The sequence below is a fragment of the Eleutherodactylus coqui genome, chromosome 9 (genome assembly GCF_035609145.1).
Source record: "Eleutherodactylus coqui strain aEleCoq1 chromosome 9, aEleCoq1.hap1, whole genome shotgun sequence".
In the NCBI taxonomy this organism is placed as follows: Eukaryota; Metazoa; Chordata; class Amphibia; order Anura; family Eleutherodactylidae; genus Eleutherodactylus; species Eleutherodactylus coqui.
The window spans coordinates 9928125-9947849 of NC_089845.1; the positions used below are offsets into that span (position 1 = coordinate 9928125).

The 19725-nt window shown below is 44.2% G+C and overlaps 1 protein-coding gene across 1 annotated transcript in view; it reads left to right on the forward strand.

Annotated features, from left to right (window-relative positions):
• SDHA (succinate dehydrogenase complex flavoprotein subunit A) overlaps positions 1–19725 on the forward strand; it is a 169957-nt gene that overhangs the window by 121547 nt on the left and 28685 nt on the right. Inside the window, exons 9-13 of the mRNA XM_066579113.1 lie at positions 6596–6791; positions 7086–7257; positions 7823–7941; positions 14506–14617; positions 17997–18127. Of these exons, the coding sequence (XP_066435210.1) occupies positions 6596–6791; positions 7086–7257; positions 7823–7941; positions 14506–14617; positions 17997–18127 (730 nt within the window). The remainder of the gene's footprint in view (positions 1–6595; positions 6792–7085; positions 7258–7822; positions 7942–14505; positions 14618–17996; positions 18128–19725) is intronic.

The following is a 19725-nucleotide window of genomic DNA, read 5'->3' on the forward strand; positions in this document are numbered from 1 at the left end:
TGCCTTGCTGTTCACAGATATAGCATAATGAATGTCATTTTGTTATTGGCTGTGATTTGTGTAACATGTAAATGCAAAAAACCTTTTTTTTGGAAGATGTTATTATCCATGATGTCACAGAAGTGCAGGAGGTTTTTGTTTTCTATTGCTGTGGGGTGTGCCTGCACCTGTCGGTTGTTATATCCGTGCGGTGAGCTGACATTTTGGATTTACATTAATCAAGGCTCCAGGCAGAGACGTATTTCCTGGCTACCTAAGGTAAAACTCCCTCGTCGGCTGAGGGGCATGGATGTTGTAGGCTGGCTCTCGGTACTGCAGGTTTCCTCTATATGTCCTGGAGTCCAGGATTTGGTCCACCAGAAACTCCTTTACCCTAGACCTTCAATGGCGGAGGAGGTGGCTGGCTTCGTCCATCGAATGTGTTCTCCTTGAACAGTTTAAGTAGTGACATATGGAACACTAGATGAATTTTAAGTCTGCCAGGGAGTGTTAGGCAGAAGGTAGCTTAGCCCACCTTTGCAGAAATCAAAAAAGGCCCCATAAATTTTTGCCCCAATTTGGGAGCAGTTACGTGACCCTTCAGGTTCTTGGTCTGTAACCACACCTTTTTTTTCCCACTTGGAAGGCTGAGGCAACTTGGTGGTGTTTGTCCATCACCTTTTTGTAAGCATCTTAGGCTTCCTGTAATGCTTCCTTTAACTCTTCCTGAGTTCTAGTCTACGCTGTCAGTCTGTGGGTAATAGTCGGAACCGGATTATTGATAGGGGAGGCCAGAAATAAAGACAGGATGCATAAAGTAATTAGCATAGAACGGAGTCTGGGCGGTGGAACTGTGTTTGTCATTATTATAGGTAAAACTGCTGTCGGTAAATAATCTACCCTGTCATCCTGGAGATGAGAGATCAAGCAGCGAAGATACTGCTCCAAAGTCTGGTTTGTTTTCTCAGTTTGGCCATTAGTTTGAGGATGAAAAGCCAAATACAGATTCAGAGTGATTCCTAGGGCTGTACAGAAGTGCTTCCAAAACCTTGCTGTGAATTGAAATTCTCTGTCACAGACCACATAATTAGGAATTCCGTGCAGTCTGAATACTTTCTATAGGAGGAATGTGAAGACTTATGTCACCTCTTGCGACACATGTGCTCGAAGCAAGATGCCACAGCTTACCCCCTGGGTTTCCTACGGCACCTTCCAGTTCCATCCATACCATGCGGATCTATATCTATCAACTTCATTGTGGATCTGCCCTGCTCAAAAGGATTGACTGCCTTTCTTGTCGTCGTCATAGACCGACTTACAAAGATGGCTCACTTCCAAGTGGGCCATCTTCGTAAGTTGGTCCACGATGACTAGAATGCCATTCATTGGAACTGGAAGGGGTTGTAAGAAACTAAGGCGAGCCCGTGGTGGCTTGTTTCAAGCAGATGTGTCGCAAGAGGTGACATAGATTTTCACATCCCTCCTACAGTAAGGCCATCAGAAGGAATGAAACAAGAGTTCTGAAGTCTTTGTGACCCCAAAACGACTGTCAAGCTTGGAATCATGACGCACACTAAGGCCCTTGAATTGACCTGCATTGGAAAAATATAGTTGGTGTTTTCACATCCACAGTCCATTCTCAAAAACAAGCTCCATATCTTTAGAGGCATAACTCAGGAAAGAGTAATTTTCATATCATTCTTTGAACTTTGCTAGTAGTTTTTCTGAGTGCACAATGCCCAAAAAATTTCTTAGGGACAAAATGGTGTAGCCCTTGTTTGACCCTCCCTTCAGGCTCTGAAAAAATCCAGGACAAGGCAGTCGTCTTGCCATTTCTGGAACTAGTCGATAGGGAATGACAAAGTTTAACCTGCAGAAAAACAGGGCCCATCGTGCTGGTCTTGCCGATAACCTCTTGCGTGTATGGAGAAATTCAAAGTTTTTATGGTCAGTAAGGACTATTACTGGATGATTGGATCCTTCCAAGAGGTGACTCCATTCGGTGAAAGCAACCTTTATGGCCAGAAGCTCCTTGTTTCAAAAGTCATAGATCTTCTCTATGGGGGTCAAGATATTCGCAACAGAAATGCACAAGAATGTAGTTGCATCTTATCCCCAACTCATGACAAGATATCTCCAATAGCAGAGTCGGAGGCGTTAACATCAACGATAAAGGGCAATTACGAGTTTGGGTGGACCAGCACTCATGCAGAAGTGAAAAGAGTATTTAGGGGACCAGGAAAACGTGTGCTCTCTTTGTGAGGGAGGTGATAGGAGAGATAACCTTTGAGAAGACCTTTTAATAAATGCTCTGTAGAAATCCGCAAAACTGATCAGGCGCTGTGCCTCTTTCAAATTTCTTGAAATGGGCCAAACCAGGATGGCTTTAATCTTGCTGGGGTCCATACTCAGCCCATCTTGGGAGATAATGTATTCCAGGAATTGCATTTCGGTCTGTTCAAATTGGCACTTCTCAAGTTTGCTGTAAAGATTATTTTTTTGAAGTCGTTACAAGGCCTCCTGAGCGTGTCTGCAATGTTCCTCCAAGTTATCAGAGAAGATAAGGATGTCCTCGAGATATGCCACTATAGATTGGTCAAATAGGTCTCAGAATACGTATTTGATAAAGTGCTGGAAGGTGGCGGGGGCATTGAAATTTAGGGGAGGAGATGAGCTGAAAGCTGATCGTTTCTTGGTGGTCAGATTTCAAGTGGAGTTCCAGTTCGATTGTCCCCTGTGTGACTGGTCTTGAATTACAGGTGCAAAGACTTGTTTGGCGGCATCCCCTTGTTTCGTGATGACTGGGTTGGTTGTGCTCTTGACACTGGTTAGAGCGAGAGTCCACTGGAACTTATTTGGGCAGTTCAAGGCATAGTGTCCTGGGCTCCCACAATAAAGGCACAGGTTTTCAGCTTGGTGCATCTCTTTTTTTCAGTGATGGAAAGGGGTTTACAAATGACATCAACCTGCATTGGTTCTGGTGCAGCTTCTATCCATTCCTGAGGTCTCGGGTGGACTGACTGAAGGAGTAGATATGGTTGTTAGCCCAACCTCGCAGTTTATCCTTTTGTGGCTCGGAAAGCCTCCGGTCAATTCGGATGCATAGCTAAATTAAATCTTCCAGGGTATCAGGGATTTCCACTCTAGCAAGTTCATCCTTTACCCAGTCAGATAATCCCTGATGGAATTGTCTCTGTTGTGTGGCTGAGTTCCTTGTGGTATCATTCGCCTAGCGATGAAATTCTGCCGTATACTCTGCAACGGAACGTCCCCCTTGTAGTAGGTTGTGTAACCAGCTTTCGGCTGTAGAACAGCGATTGGGATCTTCAAAGATTTAGTCCGTAGTGGTCGTGAAGGCAGCGAGGCTATCAACGTATGGCGAGGCCCATGTGAGTGCCTCATCGGTGAGGAGGTTAGTGATTAAAAACACCTTCTTCCTGTTGCTTGTAAACAAGGTGGGCTGCATATGGAAATAAATCCGGCATTGATTAAGGAAGCCTCTATACTGATGCCGATCCCCAACACATTTTGCAGGCAGTGGCATGTGGACATCAGAGCCTGAGTGGTGCAAATCCAGAAGCTGCCTCTGTAAACTGATTATCTCCTTCTAATGGAGCTATCCAGCAGACTGAATAGCTCAGTCAGGAGAAACACCGGCTGGAGCACGAGAGTTCCCAGGTTCGAGTCCTAACAGTAGCCGAGGAGGGCTGAGAATCGTTCCAGACCGCCCGCCTCTATTCACAATAAACAGGCAGTCGTTCATAAAAATGCATAAACTGAACTATGAATAATAAGCAAACGAATTATCATTCATCATCCAGGCTGTGGATGCATTTACATTCAACGGTAATTTTCAGATTCTTGCTTGATGCAGGAATCTGAACGATTATCGGCACATGTAAAAGGGCCTTAATACTTCATTTTTTACTTTTTGTCAAATTCTAATTTTTTTTTTCTTTTTAAGATACAAAAGATGGCTTACCACAGCTGTAGATGATTTGTGGGGGAATCCCATTTTTGGGGGATGTTTTTAAGTTTTTATACAAGTCAGCACAAGACCGTAGACTGATCGATCTCTCTCATTAGTATTACTGTATTAGTCGAAAAAAAGCGCATATCGTGTTCCAGTTGTATTTTCTAAACAAGGCCGCTTTCACACGGCCATGAAAATCCCCCGAGATTTGTGTCATTTGTTTTTTCCTGCATTGCATGCTGAGTTTTGCAGCAAAACAAGAAGTCCTTTTAGAACCTTTTAGAGACTGCGCACCCAAGCAGCAACCCAAAACCCACTTGTTGGCACTTTGTGATATGTCAAGGGGCGGGGCTTATGACTATGTATGATATTACCTCCCTCGTTATGAAAAGGACAGAGCCATTTCAAAATAGACAGGGAGGAGCGCCCTGTGTTTTGTTTTTTGTTTTTTCCCCAACTCCAGCACTGGAGTACCATTGGTGTGGATTTTGATTAGAAATCAGCCACGCACCAGCAGCTGATTTCATACAATGCGGCGCTCCCCCTCACCTCCTCTGAAGGCTTCCCACTGTCAGCACTCCCCGCTTTCAGTTCCCAGCTGCCTTTAGTGGCCTCATCTGACCATGCCACTGGGAACTGGAAGCCGGGAAGCACTGACAACGGGAAACCTACGCAGAAGGTGAGGGGAGCGCCGCATAGTATGAAAGTAGGAGTAGTAGTAACTGTCCCTTATATTGGCCCCAGTAATACTATTAACCCCACAGTGGCCTCAGTAGTAAGTGTCCCCTATATTGGCCCCAGTAGTAATGGTATCCCCATAGTAGCCTCAATTGTAAGAATGACCCCCTATGTTGGCCTCTGTAGTAATAGTGTCCCCTATATTGGCCCCAGTAGTAATAGTATCCCCATAGTAGCCTCAGTTGTAAGAATGACCCCCTATGTTGGCCTCTGTAGTAATAGCGTCCCCTATATTGGCCCCAGTAGTAATAGTATCCCCATAGAAGCCTCAGTTGTAAGAATGACCCCCTATGTTGGCCTCTGTAGTAATAGTGTCCCCTATATTGGCCCCAGTAGTAATAGTATCCCCATAGTAGCCTCAATTGTAAGAATGACCCCCTATGTTGGCCTCTGTAGTAACAGTGTCCCCTATATTGGCCCCAGTAGTAATAGTATCCCCATAGTAGCCTCAGTTGTAAGAATGACCCCCTATGTTGGCCTCTGTAGTAATAGTGTCCCCTATATTGGCCCCAGTAGTAATAGTATCCCCATAGTAGCCTCAGTTGTAAGAATGACCCCCTATGTTGGCCTCTGTAGTAATAGTGTCCCCTATATTGGCCCCAGTAGTAATGGTATCTCCATAGTAGCCTCAGTTGTAAGAATGACCCCCTATGTTGGCCTCTGTAGTAATAGTGTCCCCTATATTGGCCCCAGTAGTAATGGTATCCCCATAGTAGCCTCAGTTGTAAGAATGACCCCCTATGTTGGCCTCTGTAGTAATAGTGTCCCCTATATTGGCCCCAGTAGTAATGGTATCCCCATAGTAGCCTCAGTTGTAAGAATGACCCCCTATATTGGCCCCAGTAGTAATAGTATCCCCATAGTAGCCTCAGTTGTAAGAATGACCCCCTATGTTGGCCTCTGTAGTAATAGTGTCCCCTATATTGGCCCCAGTAGTAATAGTATCCCCATAGTAGCCTCAGTTGTAAGAATGACCCCCTATGTTGGCCTCTGTAGTAATAGTGTTCCCTATATTGGCCCCAGTAGTAATAGTGACTCCCACAGTGGCTTCAGCAATGGTCTCATATGAAGTCTATTATAATGTTCCTATGTGTATTCCAAATGTGCCAGTAAAGCTACAGGGATCAGAAACGCTATCCTTTCTCCTTAGGGAGAGCACCTAGACGGTAAGTGAGGAGACTTAATGGCCATGCACGCTCCTCTGGGTAATATGCAAATAAGCGAGATGGAATAAAACCTCTACAGTGCCACCTATTGGAAGGCAGTATTCCTTCAAGCCAAAGTCAGACTCTTTATACAAGCCTTGTAACAATGACTGGGAATTAAGAGCAAAGCCAGACCCCATGTACATACAGCAGTTTTAGGGGTTTTGCCCTTCATCAGTGTACAGTAGGAGTCTGGCTTTGCTAGTGAGAGGCCTGGGACGGGTGTCAGAAACGCTACCTTTTCTCCTTAGGGAGAGCATCTAGACGGTGAGTGAGGAGACCTACATGGCCATGCACGCTCCTTTTGGGTAATAACCCAAAGCCACTAGCAAAGCCAGACTCTGCTTTGCTTTCAATTCCCAGTCATTGTTACAAGGCTTGTATAAAAAGTCTGACTTTGGCTTGAAGGAATGCTACCTTCCAATAGGTGGCGCTGTGGAGGATTTATTGTATCTCCCTTATTTGCAGTAAAGCTACAATCCCACCTCTCAATCAGTCAACCAATCCTATGACCTTATCAATGTAAAAAGTTGTCCTGGCTCTTGTTGTATAGAAAGGGGAAGAAACCATGCTCTACCGTGAAAGATGGGCTGCTCCTTGGGGTGTTCAGCGTGCTTTGTGAGGCTTGGATGAAGGGTTGTGTTAATTTGCTTACATTCCATATTCTTTTTTCCTCATCACATCTGGTCTTCCTTTACAGAGGCTGCGGGCCAGATAAAGACCATGTCTACTTACAGCTTCACCATCTTCCTCCACAGCAGTTGGCTACCCGACTGCCAGGCATCTCGGAGACTGCAATGATCTTTGCAGGTGTTGATGTCACAAAGGAGCCTATACCTGTTTTGCCCACAGTCCATTACAACATGGGGGGCATCCCAACTAACTACAAAGGTCAAGTAAGCCTGCAACTATATTACCCTCCTTCAGTGTACTGTATTATTATAAGGACTATAGCTGAAGGATTGAAATGTGCATAACCTGGTCTGTAGTTGTCTGTTTTTCTCCAGTCTGTTTCATGTTGCTTGTAGGTTGTCCAAGCTACAAACTTACATTTGGCGTAGCATTACATGTCAAAGGATGCGTATATCGTATTCCTATGCTGGTCTCCGTTTCCCAGACATTTATCTAGTATTAACACAGAAGTCCAGAAAATATTTTCATCTCTTTTTTTCCATTTCATTTTTTTGCAGGTGATTGTCCATGAACATGGTGAAGACCAAGTGGTCCCTGGCTTATATGCATGTGGTGAGGCAGCGTCAGCCTCTGTGCATGGTGCCAACCGCCTTGGTGCAAACTCCCTTCTAGATTTGGTTGTATTTGGCCGTGCCTGTGCTCTTAGCATAGCAGAGACCTGCAAGCCTGGTATGCTTCTGCTAATAATACATTTATTATCTGGTTTCATTAGTGAAGATTCTTTACTGTACTTCACTCTCTTATTGCTGCATATGTTACCCATAGCCACTAAGATTTACTTACTCAAGTTCAGCAAGCATAATGAATGAAAACCTTTTTACCTCTCTTGTACTTCTTTCCTGCACTGGTTAATAATGATATGTTAGGAGGTTGTCCAGGAACCATATTACAAGTATATAGTGATCTGTAATAAACCAGCCTGGACTCGCCCTATCTTCACCCCCCCCCCCCCCCCATCTTCCTTTACTTTCGGGTAGCAGTCACGTGACCACAGCATCCAATGACTGGCTGCAGTGCTTTACAGTGGATGGCCACTTGCTTAGACTGCTGTGACTGCGCTACCAGAGGATAGTGGAGGCCTGAGAGATGCTTTCTTAGCTTTTATTACAAGTCTCAGTTTGTGCTTTACATTGGACTCTCTGCACAACCCCTTTACTAGACCAGTGCTTCATATTGACATTGTAATATTTACAGCCAATGTAAAACCACTTCAATCATTATTTTTACTTCCTAGGAGAAGCATTGCCTCCTATTAAAGCGAACGCTGGGGAGGAGTCTGTCGCAAACCTGGACAAATTACGCTTTTCCAATGGAAGCACAAGAACTTCAGAGCTGAGAATCAACATGCAGAAGGTATTTCACTACACGAGTCTTCTCAAAAACAATTGCTTTTAAGTCCATGTTCTTCTAATGACTCACACCTCCTATAAGGTTGTTTCTTTTGTATTACTCTGTGGTAGTGATACATTTTGGTAGATTTGTTTATTAAAACATCCAAAATTTATAGATAATTTGGCAGCTTTTAAACTTTAGTATTTTTTCTGCTGGTAAAACAGATATTGATCCCACATAATAGTTGAACAATGACATTTTTCGTGTGTCTACTTCATCTCTAAAGTAACTCTGTGAACCTATGTTAGCAGTCCCCATGAATCGCTCCACAAAAACTCCAGCCCCCAAAGTGTTCATAGAAGATTTACGTCTGTTTCTCTTGGGTGTCTGGACCATGTGCTGTCCATGTTAACACACGGCCCCATTATGGCCTCTGGGGACATGCACACTGAAGGTTTCCATGATGGCAATCTTAAGTCTTGTCCGTATCATGGACGAGCAATAGGCCATAATAATGCATGTCCATGTGCGGCCTGTGTATAAATCAGATGACACGCAGGGAGTGCCGGGGCCTCCGCACAGATCTATGCTTATCCCAGCCAGCTTGTATTCATCTATTGATGCTCCAACCACGTCTGCTGAAAGTTCTTTCCAAGCATCTACTTACTCCTTCAGTAAAATATTCCCCAACGTTGATCTTCCCCTCCAACTATTCTCAGATTCAGCCCCCTCGCTCTTGTGTTTTAGCCTCCTAATACAAGCACTTCCTTCCTGGACCTTATTGATAAGTCTAACATATTTAAAAGTTTTGATGGTGTCCCCACTCCCATCCAGGCTATAGGGATGAAGTTTAATATGACTGGAGCCAATCAGCGGCTGTAGGAGGTCACTGTTGTGACTAGTGATTGGCTGCAGCAGTCACATGTCCTGGTCAGCAGCAAACAGGAAGTACAAAGTGGCTGTGGAGCAAACTTAAAGGGGTTGTCCCGCGGCCAAAACGAAAAAATTTTCACACCCCAGTCCCCCATATTAAGCAAGCATTACAAACTACCCATGTAAATCGTTTTTTTAGAGCGTTTCTACTCACCATGAAGCTGTTTCATGAAGTTATAAAAATCTTCTTCCAAGATGGCCGCCGTCATTTCCCAAGGTTCACCGCTGGCCTTCTCCCATGGTGCACTGCGGGTCTTCTCCCATAGTGCACCGTGGATGTTCTTATCCGGTCTGAGCTCCACTGCCGATTACAGCCACCTCATTGGCTGATCGGCACCACGTGACAGGGGCGGAGCTACGCAATGACGCTGAGAAGGGGGAGAAGCCAGAACGCAGCTCGTGAGCCCGGAGCCACCAGGAGATGATTCTTCTCTGCGCAAGCCCGACTGTTGCAGCGACCAGAGGAGAAGGCTTCAGTCGTCGCCATGGAGACGGGGACGCCAGCACTGGAGGGGGTAAGTGAATAACTTCTGTATGGCCAATATTTAATGCACGATGTATATTACAAAGTGCATTAATATGGCCATACAGAAGTGTATACCCCCACTTGCTGCCGCGAGACAACCCCTTTAAGGCCTCTTTAAGTTTCTTTGTTTTGTTCTTGAGATCTTTCGCCAGTTTTATAGCCCGTCTTTGGACTTGTTGTATTTATTAATGTCTTTCTGTAGATGAGGCCTCCAGAACTGAACACAGTATTCCAGATGTGATCCTAAATATTAAAAAGGGGCGCTACCTGAACATAAAAACAAAAATTATGACTGCAAACAAATGGCCAAATTCAAATCAAAATCAACAATGAGGCCGCAGAACGAGTGCGAGACTTCATCTTTCTTGGTTCTAAAATTGACCCGGATGGAGCATCTATGCCAGAGATATTGCCTAGAATAGCATTGGGGCGAAGACCTCGGGATGACCTCCTCAAAGCTGCCTTTGCAGTGGAGTGTCAGAAAAAAATCCGCGCTGAAATAGGAGTGAACTGAGGACAGATTCACATGTAAGTAATGGTTTGATATAACACTTACTTGGAAGGAGGGGGGTATGATGCACAAATGCCCCCTCCTCAGAGTGTCCTCCACAGGGTGTAAAACTATGCTCCAAGGTACATAGTATTGATCAGAAGATTTAGATAAGACGAAACTTTTAATCAGGCAACGCGGTTCGGTGCAAGACAAGGCACCTTACTCAAGCCATACAGATAAAACAAATACAGTGCGTACATTTATCTATATATATAAAATTGAATGTATGTCTGTCTGTCTGTCTGTCCTTTTTGCGCTACAACACCATTCATCCGATCGCCATGAAACTTTGGGAAGTTGTTGAGTACACTCCTGGGAAGATTATAGGCATAGTACAACTATCCTATAATAAATGGCGCGCGTGCGAGCGTCGTCGACAGTTAGGCCCCCCCACGTAGATCGTTCGATTTCCATCATTGCCACTAATTTTCTCGCTTCCCAATGCCATAGAAACATGAAATTTGGCACGAGCATTGATTATGTCATAAATAGGAAAAGTTAATAGGTCCCCACTTAATTATTCAATTCTAAGCGCCAAAGAATTAGCGTCCAAATTTTACGTACGGAATCTAATTTTCTCGCTTCCCAATGTCATAGAAACTTGAAATTTGGCACGAGCATTGATTATGTCATAAATAGTAAAAGCTAATGGGTCCCAACTCGATTATTCAATTCTATGCACCAAAGAATTAGCGTCCAAATTTTACGTACGGAATCTAATTTTCTCGCTTCCCAATGTCATAGAAACTCGGAATTTGGCACGGGCATTGAATATGTCATAAATAGGAAAAGCTAATGGGTCCCAACTCGATTATTCAATTCTAAGTGCAAAAGAATTAGTGTCCAAATTTTACGTACGGAATCTAATTCTCTCACTTCCTGATGTCATCTATATATATATAAATGAATGTATGTCTGTCTGTCTGTCCTTTATGCATTACTACACCATTCATCCAATTGCCATGAGACTTTGGGAAGTTGCTGAGTACACTCTTGGTAAGATTACTGGCATAGTACAACTATCCTACGATAGGTGGCGCGCGTGCGAGCATCATCGACAGTTATGCCCCCCAGACAAAGATCGTTTGATTTCCATCTCAAGCACAAAAGCAAAAGGCATTACGAGCAACGGGATGAGTGTTCAACCAGAAAATGATGCATCCGCCGAACGTTTCGCAAGACAATTGCTGGATATTGAGAATGCTGAGGTAAAATGACAGCTGTGCTGTGATTGGTTGCTATTTCTTATACTGCTGAGGTAACATGAAAGCTCTGCTGTGATTGGTTGCTATATATTATACTACTGAGGTTACATGAAAGCTGCGCTGTGATTGGTTGCTATATATAATACCGCAGAGGTAACATGAAAGCTGTGCTGTGATTGGTTGTTATTTCCTATACCGCCGAGGTAACATGAAAGCTGCGCTGTGATTGGTTGCTATATATAATACCGCAGAGGTAACATGAAAGCTGTGCTGTGATTGGTTGCTATATATAATACCGCAGAGGTAACATGAAAGCTGCGCTGTGATTGGTTGCTATATATAATACCGCAGAGGTAACATGAAAGCTGCGCTGTGATTGGTTGCTATTTTTTATATTGCTGAGGCAGAATAAAAGTTGCGCTGTGATTGGTTGTTATTTCTCTTACTGCTGAGGTAACATGAAAGCTGCGCTGTGATTGGTTGTTATATTTTATACTGCTAAGGTAACAGGAAAGCTGCGCTGTGATTGGTTGTTATCTAGATATATAAAAACGAATGAATGTATGTCTGTCTGTCTTCGCAGCAACGCGCAACGGGTACGCTAGTACATAATAAAAGATAAAGACATACCCTTCACATGCTTGTCAGTGCCGTGTTACCGGCGTCTCGGGGGGTAGGCGTACATTGATGACGTCAACAGCGTCACGCAGTATGGGGGCGGTGCTCTGTGACGTAAGCAACATCTCCGTGTGTTATAATCCCATATCGGGGCTTCCTTAGAACTAAATTAGGATTGTCCTGGTGAGTATATCGTTAGATACCTGGTTTAGTATTGAAAAAGAAACCCACAGAGGCGCCGACGCTATCTGGTCCCCCACCACTCGGCGACCAGATAGCGTCGGCACCTCTGTGGGTTTCTTTTTCAATACTAAACCAGCTGTCTCATGATGTACTTACCAGGACAATCCTAATTTAGTTTTAAGGAAGCCCCAATACGGGATCATAACACACGGAGATGTTGCTTACGTCACAAAGCACCGCCCCCATACTGCGTGACGCTGTTGACATCATCAATGTACGCCTACCCCCCGAGACGCCGGTAACACGGCACTGACAAGCATGTGAAGGGTATGTCTTTATCTTTTATTATGTATAAATGTATGCACTGTATTTGTTTTATCTGTATGGCTTGAGAAAGGTGCCTTGTCTTGCACCGAAACGCGTTGCCTGCTTAAAAGTTTCGTCTTATCTAAATCTTCTGATCAAAACTATGTACCTTGGAGCATAGTTTTACACCCTGTGGAGGACACTCTGAGGAGGGGGCATTTGTGCATCATACCCCCCTCCTTCCAAGTAAGTGTTATATCAAACCATTACTTACATGTGAATCTGTCCTCAGTTCACTCCTATTTTGAGCGCGGATTTCTTTCTGACGTCCCATTTTCTGTTACACCCGGGGGAGCTCTGGCTCCAGACCCCCCGGCTTATATCTGCAGCTCTCCTTTGACTTAGAGGATCGGAGTACTGAGGAAAAGACTCATCGTGATTGCATCCGCATACCCCAGCAAGTGTGGACTTTATTTACCTGTGGCGCTCTCTACCATTTTCTTGACTTCGCAGTGGAGTGGCACACTGCCCCCATGCTGGTATGATGGTCTGGGGGGGGGCATCGCATACGACAGTCGGTCCCCCCTAGTGGTGGTACGAGGGACAATGACCGCTCAGCGATATGTTCCTCTCATGGCGGCTTCCATGACACAGCAGGATAATGCTCGGCCGCACACACAAGGGGGTCACAGGAAAATAGAACACGTATGGGACCATCTGGGACGCCAACTTCTACAGCAAATGTGTAGCGATATGCCGCAGGATACCCTATGGAACCTGTATGCCTTCATGCCCGCCTGTATCACATCTCGTATCCAAGCTAGAGGCGGCCTAGCAGGGTACTAGCGAAAACTGCGTTTGGAAGCATTCCCCCATGCCGGTCGGACATAGTGCAGTGTACCAGGGTCCCTTTGTCCCAGACGCCATCGGTATCAGAAATAAACAGTTGGGCAGCACACACTGTTTAGTTTTTGAATGCTCATAAAATTAATTTGTCCGCCTGTATCACATCTTGTATCCAAGCTAGAGGCAGTACAACAGGGTACTAGAGCCTCCATGCCCACCAGCATTACATCTCGTATCCAAGCTAGAGGCGGTACAACAGGGTACTAGAGCCTCCATGCCTGCCTGTATCACATCTTGTATCCAAGCTAGAGGCGGTACAACAGGGTACTAGAGCCTCCATACCTGCCCGTATCACATCTTGTATCCAAGCTAGAGGTGGTACAACAGGGTACTAGAGTCTACATGCCCCCTGATGTGATGAACGGTCTGTACTAAAAGCTGAGCACCGCCCGGCTACAGACATGAATGGAGGGTTGTATACAGTATGAACACTGATTTATCTTTTTATTGTATTTAGTGGATCGAGCCACTCCTAGTGCTACTCCTAACACTATTCCTTATATCTCAGCTGTTACTACTCCTAATGCTACCCTATGGATTATGGAGGAAAATGTGGAGCTTCCTAATGAAGTTTGTACAACGGTGTTTAAGGGGTATTTCAAGCAGTACCCGCTGAAAGTGCCAGGATACACCAGGGTCTGAACATAGGCTGGTGCCTAGTGACTGGGCCTCAGTAGAGATGAGCGAGTATACTTGCTAAGGCAAACTACTTGAGCGAGTAGTGCCTTAGCCGAGTATCCTCCCGCTCGTCTCTAAAGATTCGGGAGCCGGCACGGGTGACAGGTGAGTTGCGGCAGTGAGCAGGGGGGAGCGGGGGGAAGAGAGGGAGAGAGAGATCTCCCGCCGGCCCCCGAATCTTTACAGACGAGCCGGAGGATACTCGGCTAAGGCACTACTCGCTCGAGTAGTTAGCCTTAGCAAGTATACTCGCTCATCTCTACTCCTCATCCTGCAATTATAAGTGCAGCTCATATTGATGTCGATGAGGGCTGTTCCTGCAATTGTGAGTGCTGGCCACTACACGGGCTGGAGCGGTGGCTTCCGCTCAACCCTGGTGTCTCCTGGCACTGACGGTGGGCATTGCTTGGAAAACCCCTTTAGATGTGGGGAGAGAAGACACGGGTGTAATTTTTGCTAATTGTAAGAGCTTCAGCTTCTGAGCGCTGGAGGTTTGGGGTTCTAATGATTAAAGTTCAGTCCTTAGCAGTGAGGCTTGGAGCATGGGATTGGGTAACATGTGCATGTGTCCCCACCATTCGGGATACCCAGTGCCTGCACCTGTTGTCACTGCTTGATGGGATGTTCTTACCGTAGAGTTGTACTGACGTGAAGCACTTGATCTGTTTTGGTTACAGACTATGCAGAGTCATGCTGCGGTGTTTCGTACCGGCTCTGTTCTGCAGGAAGGGTGTGACAAGTTGACTGCACTAAACGCTTCAATGGATGACCTGAAGACATTTGACAGAGGTAATAATGCATTGCCATGTTCATTTTCTGGTATTTTGTCCATCATTTAGTTATCCTAGTCTTTCTCATGCTTGTCGCTGAATACGCAAAATTGTCTTTGCAGACAAAGTCACCTCACAAGCTGAACAAGACTTGAGTTTGTCAAAGTGTATAAAACCTGAAAAGGAAAAGGCACCAAATTTGCTTTAGTCAAACAACTTTTCTAGTAGGATTATAAATCATTAGAGACTTGTGAATGTATCAGTGGCTGGAACTTAGACGAACCTCAATTGGGAGGCGAACAGTCTTTATTAGAATTACAGTACAAGTATGTAATGGAGGAATGGGATGAAAGGATCAGGAATCCTTACTTGGTGGCATTGTAGGGGTGAGATACTGCTGCTTAACTGGAAGCTGTCCTATTGAGTATGCAGGCAGCAGGTTGTAGAGCAGGAGGAGTTAAGCAGATTGGTATATAGTTTGGTTAAAAAGATCCAGTATCACTTGTATTTTAATTTCGGTTCGTGCTCACTCTTGGCTTAGGAGTCCAGTATGCAGTCTTAGTGATTGACAGCCTCCCTCTATGATTGTGCAAAGATAGCCACTAAGAAGGGTAGCTCTCTGAACTCCTCAACATACGGCAGGAGTTTCAATAAAAGATATACAAGTTAGTTATACTAAATCTTCTCCCAAAAAACTGTATATCAATCTGCTCAGCTCCTCCTGTTCTATACCACGCTACCCAAGGATAAGACCAGGGTGTTAAGCAGCTATAAACCATTTTTATAGGCCTCTCACTCACTGATACCTGCTTGAGCAGAAAGAAGATCCTTCAAGCCTCCGCATACGGAAGAAAGTCACAGGTAGATGCCTCGTTATTGTTGGTTGCCCACCCAAACATCAGGCAAGTCTCCAGAAGAGACTCTTAACATCTGATGCTGAGCGTGCACTCAACACATGACATATTTGGAGATGGAGCTTTGGAAAATCGATCTCTGAGAGAGAATTTTAAAAACTGAGGTTTGTCTGAAACAGTGAATTTAGAGGCTGTAGCTCATAAACTTTTCAATTCAGGTTTGCTAGAAGTCTCTGTCCAATACTTGGTATTGATAGGGTTCACCGGGCCTGACTTCTCCTTGTCTTCCAAGAGATGTATTCGTGTAACCGCACAATTATTCTGTCAAGGAAAAAAAAATCATGAAAACCTAACTACTATTAACAACATAAAGCTACTTACTGAGACTTTCAACTGTTTGCTGATCTAGATTTTAATACTATATAAAGGAGCAGGAGTTTAAAGGTCCTACTACAAATCCTGCAGAAAAAGGACATCGGGGGTAGATGTCATCCACTATTTATCCATTGTAATTGTCGCTTCCGCTTCTCTTCAGGAGGGTGAGACTTGATTTGAACAACTAGGTTTCCTGTCCAGGGAAGTCTCCATACTGCCTGCGAAATCTCTTCCTCTGGCCTCACCATCTTCTTAGGCCCAAATCTCTCCTCTATGGAATTCTAATGCTAGATCTTGAGCCCAAAGAACTGCCCCACCTGACATTAGGCTTTCATTTCGAAGTTTTGTTGTCCTGAACTCTTTGTTCAGTGTGATATATGCTTTTTTCTGTCGTTTTCTTTATGATGTGCTGAAGTATAAAGTAGGACCTGCTTTTGATTAAGTTACCCAATGGTTGCTTTTAAGTTTTTTTACTCTATTTATATACATGTCAGCTTGTTGTGTGCTCATGATGGTACAAGGGTTTCCTTTTTCCTTCTCCTTCCCCCTTTTCTTATTGCACATTAGCTCTTTGAGTTCTCCATCGATGGTTATACTATCACTAATCAGATGGAGGCAAATTCTAACGTTTTTTAAAGATGTTATTTTGTTCCAGAGAGGTTATCCAATATGTTTGCTGACTCTTTCCTCCTGTGTTTTAGAGAATGTGGGTGTCTGGCCACCCTATTGCATATATGATGGGAATGTCCAAAAGTGCTCCATTTATTTATAACCTGTTGTATTCTAGAATATATTGATTATTCCACTTGGATCGGCCTCTCAGGCTCTGTTAGATGAGCCCGTCCGGGGATGGCCATATAGTTGTATCTTTTTTCTTCTGGCAGCTAAAATGGCTATCACTGCCTATTTGAGGAAGGCCTTAGTTCCTTTGAAACTAGTTAAACCAAAGCTAAATTGGATGATGATTACTGATGGATAAATGGGAGGTGGATGGGGAGGGGTGGCGGGTGCTTTATACCCCCACTGCTCAGTCACCTGCCTCTCCTAAATTATTATTTCAGGATGTGAAGGGGTTGAACATAATGTCTGCTTCCCTGTTAGCAGCCATAAATCAAACAGACGACCGGGTGCGTTTGATATTGGAGGATAGTGTGGAAATATACATGAGAAATGGAATCGCTGTCGCCGATTTCATGGATTTATTATCAGTCTGTGAAGCAAAGAATCTAGCGATCCTACTGTTATAACAACACAAGGGGTTATGATTAGTATTACACTAATACCTATAGGGGTTGGGTAGATATGAGGTACCCTTGGGGACAGTACAATTGCTGATGATGGGTTTTGGAGTGTGGCGTTTGGTTTCCAATCAATAACCAAGTCCGCACCTCATTCAAGTTATATGCTTTTAGTTCGTCCAAATTTGATTTTAAGTATAAATTAATAAACATGGGTAATTTAATTTTTTTTTTCGGTTTTGAAAACTCAACTAGTTTTGAAAACTCAAAAGAAATTTACTGCTTTGGTGAAATACTGATCGCCCTGAGTGAATTACAGTGTAACTGTCTCATAAAAGGAAAGCTGTAAGAAGTTTATTTTCTCTCCCCCCCCCCCCCCCCCCCCCCCCGCCATACCTCTTACAGGGTTCTACTGTTACTATTTCCTTTTATGTGCCCAATCCCTACCCCATTAAAATAAAGATATTTGGTTAAATTTACTGAGCGTGGCGTTTCTGACCCTAGGCTTCCCCGGCACGCCATGCACTTATTTCATGAAGAGGCACACAGCCGGGCATACAATTTTGGTATAATTTACATCAGTTTTTGATGTAAATTATTCATAAATCTGTTGGTTCAGGGTGACCATGCCCCATGCTATGAGCCCTGTCCACTTTTTGAAATTGGTGGGGTTGGCAGAGGAAGAAAAAAAGTTGCAAATTTTTGTGCAAAACTTGTCATCTTTTTCTTTCGGCAGTAGCTGTGTGTGCTGACAGTTGGGCTTTTGTTGGAATTGGATTAACGGTCTCTTAAAACACAATCGTTTTGGGAACAGATAGGACACCATGTTGAACATGACAGGTTTCCTTTAACCTATTGCAAAAAAAAATAGCCAGATTTGAGGATTGGTGTGCTAAACGAATATCTATATAATTACGGAATCTAATTTCAGGAATCGTTTGGAATACTGATCTGGTGGAGGCCCTGGAGTTACAAAACTTAATGATTAATGCACTTCAGACTGTTTACAGCGCTGAAGCCCGCAAAGAAAGTCGTGGTGCTCACGCCAGAGAGGACTTTAAGGCGAGTATCCTTTTACATGGTGTGTATACATGCAAGCCTTTATTATTGTATCTGCTTGCATTAAGGTTTGTTAGACTTATGAAACCACCCCGACTTACATATCATCTGTACTTATAATATTTATTCTGTTTCAACCTTGCACCCAATAAATTGATTTTGGCTTGTCTACATTACAATTTATATATATATATATATATATGAAGAAAATGTAAATGGAGGGTTACACCTCCGGTATCTACAAATTACTGGATACTGATGATTTCAGCCTTTAACATCATCTTAAAGGGGTATTCTAGGCAATTACTATCGATGACCTATCCTCAGGATAGCTCATCAATTCTTAAATAGTGGTGGAGGAGTGGGGGTCAGCTGATTCTCTGGCCTGCTATCAATGCAGAGGGATTGGACATCCTGCATGTCGGGATCAGAGCCAGACGTGTAACAGAAGAGCTTCATTCCCATTGAAATCAATGGGAGCAATGCCTTCCATTACATTTCTCACTCCTGATTGCCATCAGAACTGGAAGTGTAATAGAAAGCATCACACCCATTGATGTCATTGAAAGTAAAGCCTTACTATTACACTTTCGTCTCTGACATCCTATGTGGATGTCGGCCCTCGCTGCACTGATAGTGGACCAGAGGATCAGCCCCCCCCCCCCCCCAATCAACTATCATTAACTTATCTTCATCCAATAGTAATTGAGTGGAATACCCATTTAATACAGCAGGGTAACCAATGCAAAAACCAAAAATACCTGTCGTCCTAGTTAGCTTTTCAGTACAAGCTGTTATTTTAATTTCTTGCCTCTATGATTTGCATTATGTATTTTTTCATCTGCTTTCCCTTCTGCAGGTTCCATCTCTGCAGTAATTTTCAGTTTATCCTTACCTAATTTGAAGATTAGCTGCTATGTCTCCCATACACAGCACTCACACAGATGAGGATATTCTGCTTCTATGTCTGTCTTGTATGCAGAGAAGCAGCAGCATAGAAGACCTTATAGAAATGTCCTGAGCAGTGTAGATCTAATTTCAGTAGCTGGGTCAGGACAAATCACTCAGCAACGTCCAGTTTTTACGAAAATCTGCACATTTGTTTGATACTGGAATGTTTATAAAAATCTTAAAGGGGTTGTCCCGCGCCGAAACGGCTTTTTTTTTTTTTCAATAGGCCCCCCATTCGGCGCGATGGGTTAAAAAAAAAAAAAGTTTAGTACTTACCCGAATCCCCGCTCTGTGGCGACTTCTTACTTACCTTACCAAGATGGCCGCCGGGATCTTCACCCACGTTGCACCGCGGGTCTTCTCCCATGGTGCACCGTGGGCTCTGTGCGGTCCATTGCCGATTCCAGCCTCCTGATTGGCTGGAATCGGCACACGTGACGGGGCGGAGCTACGCGATGACGCGTAGAAGGGAGCGGAGCCAGAACACCGCTCGTGCCGAGACCCAAGAGAAGGGAGAAGACCCTTCTGCGCAAGCGCGTCTAATCGGGAGATTAGATGCTGAAATTAGACGGCACCATGGAGACGGGGACGCCAGCAACGGAACAGGTAAGTGAATAACTTCTGTATGGCTCATAATTAATGCACGATGT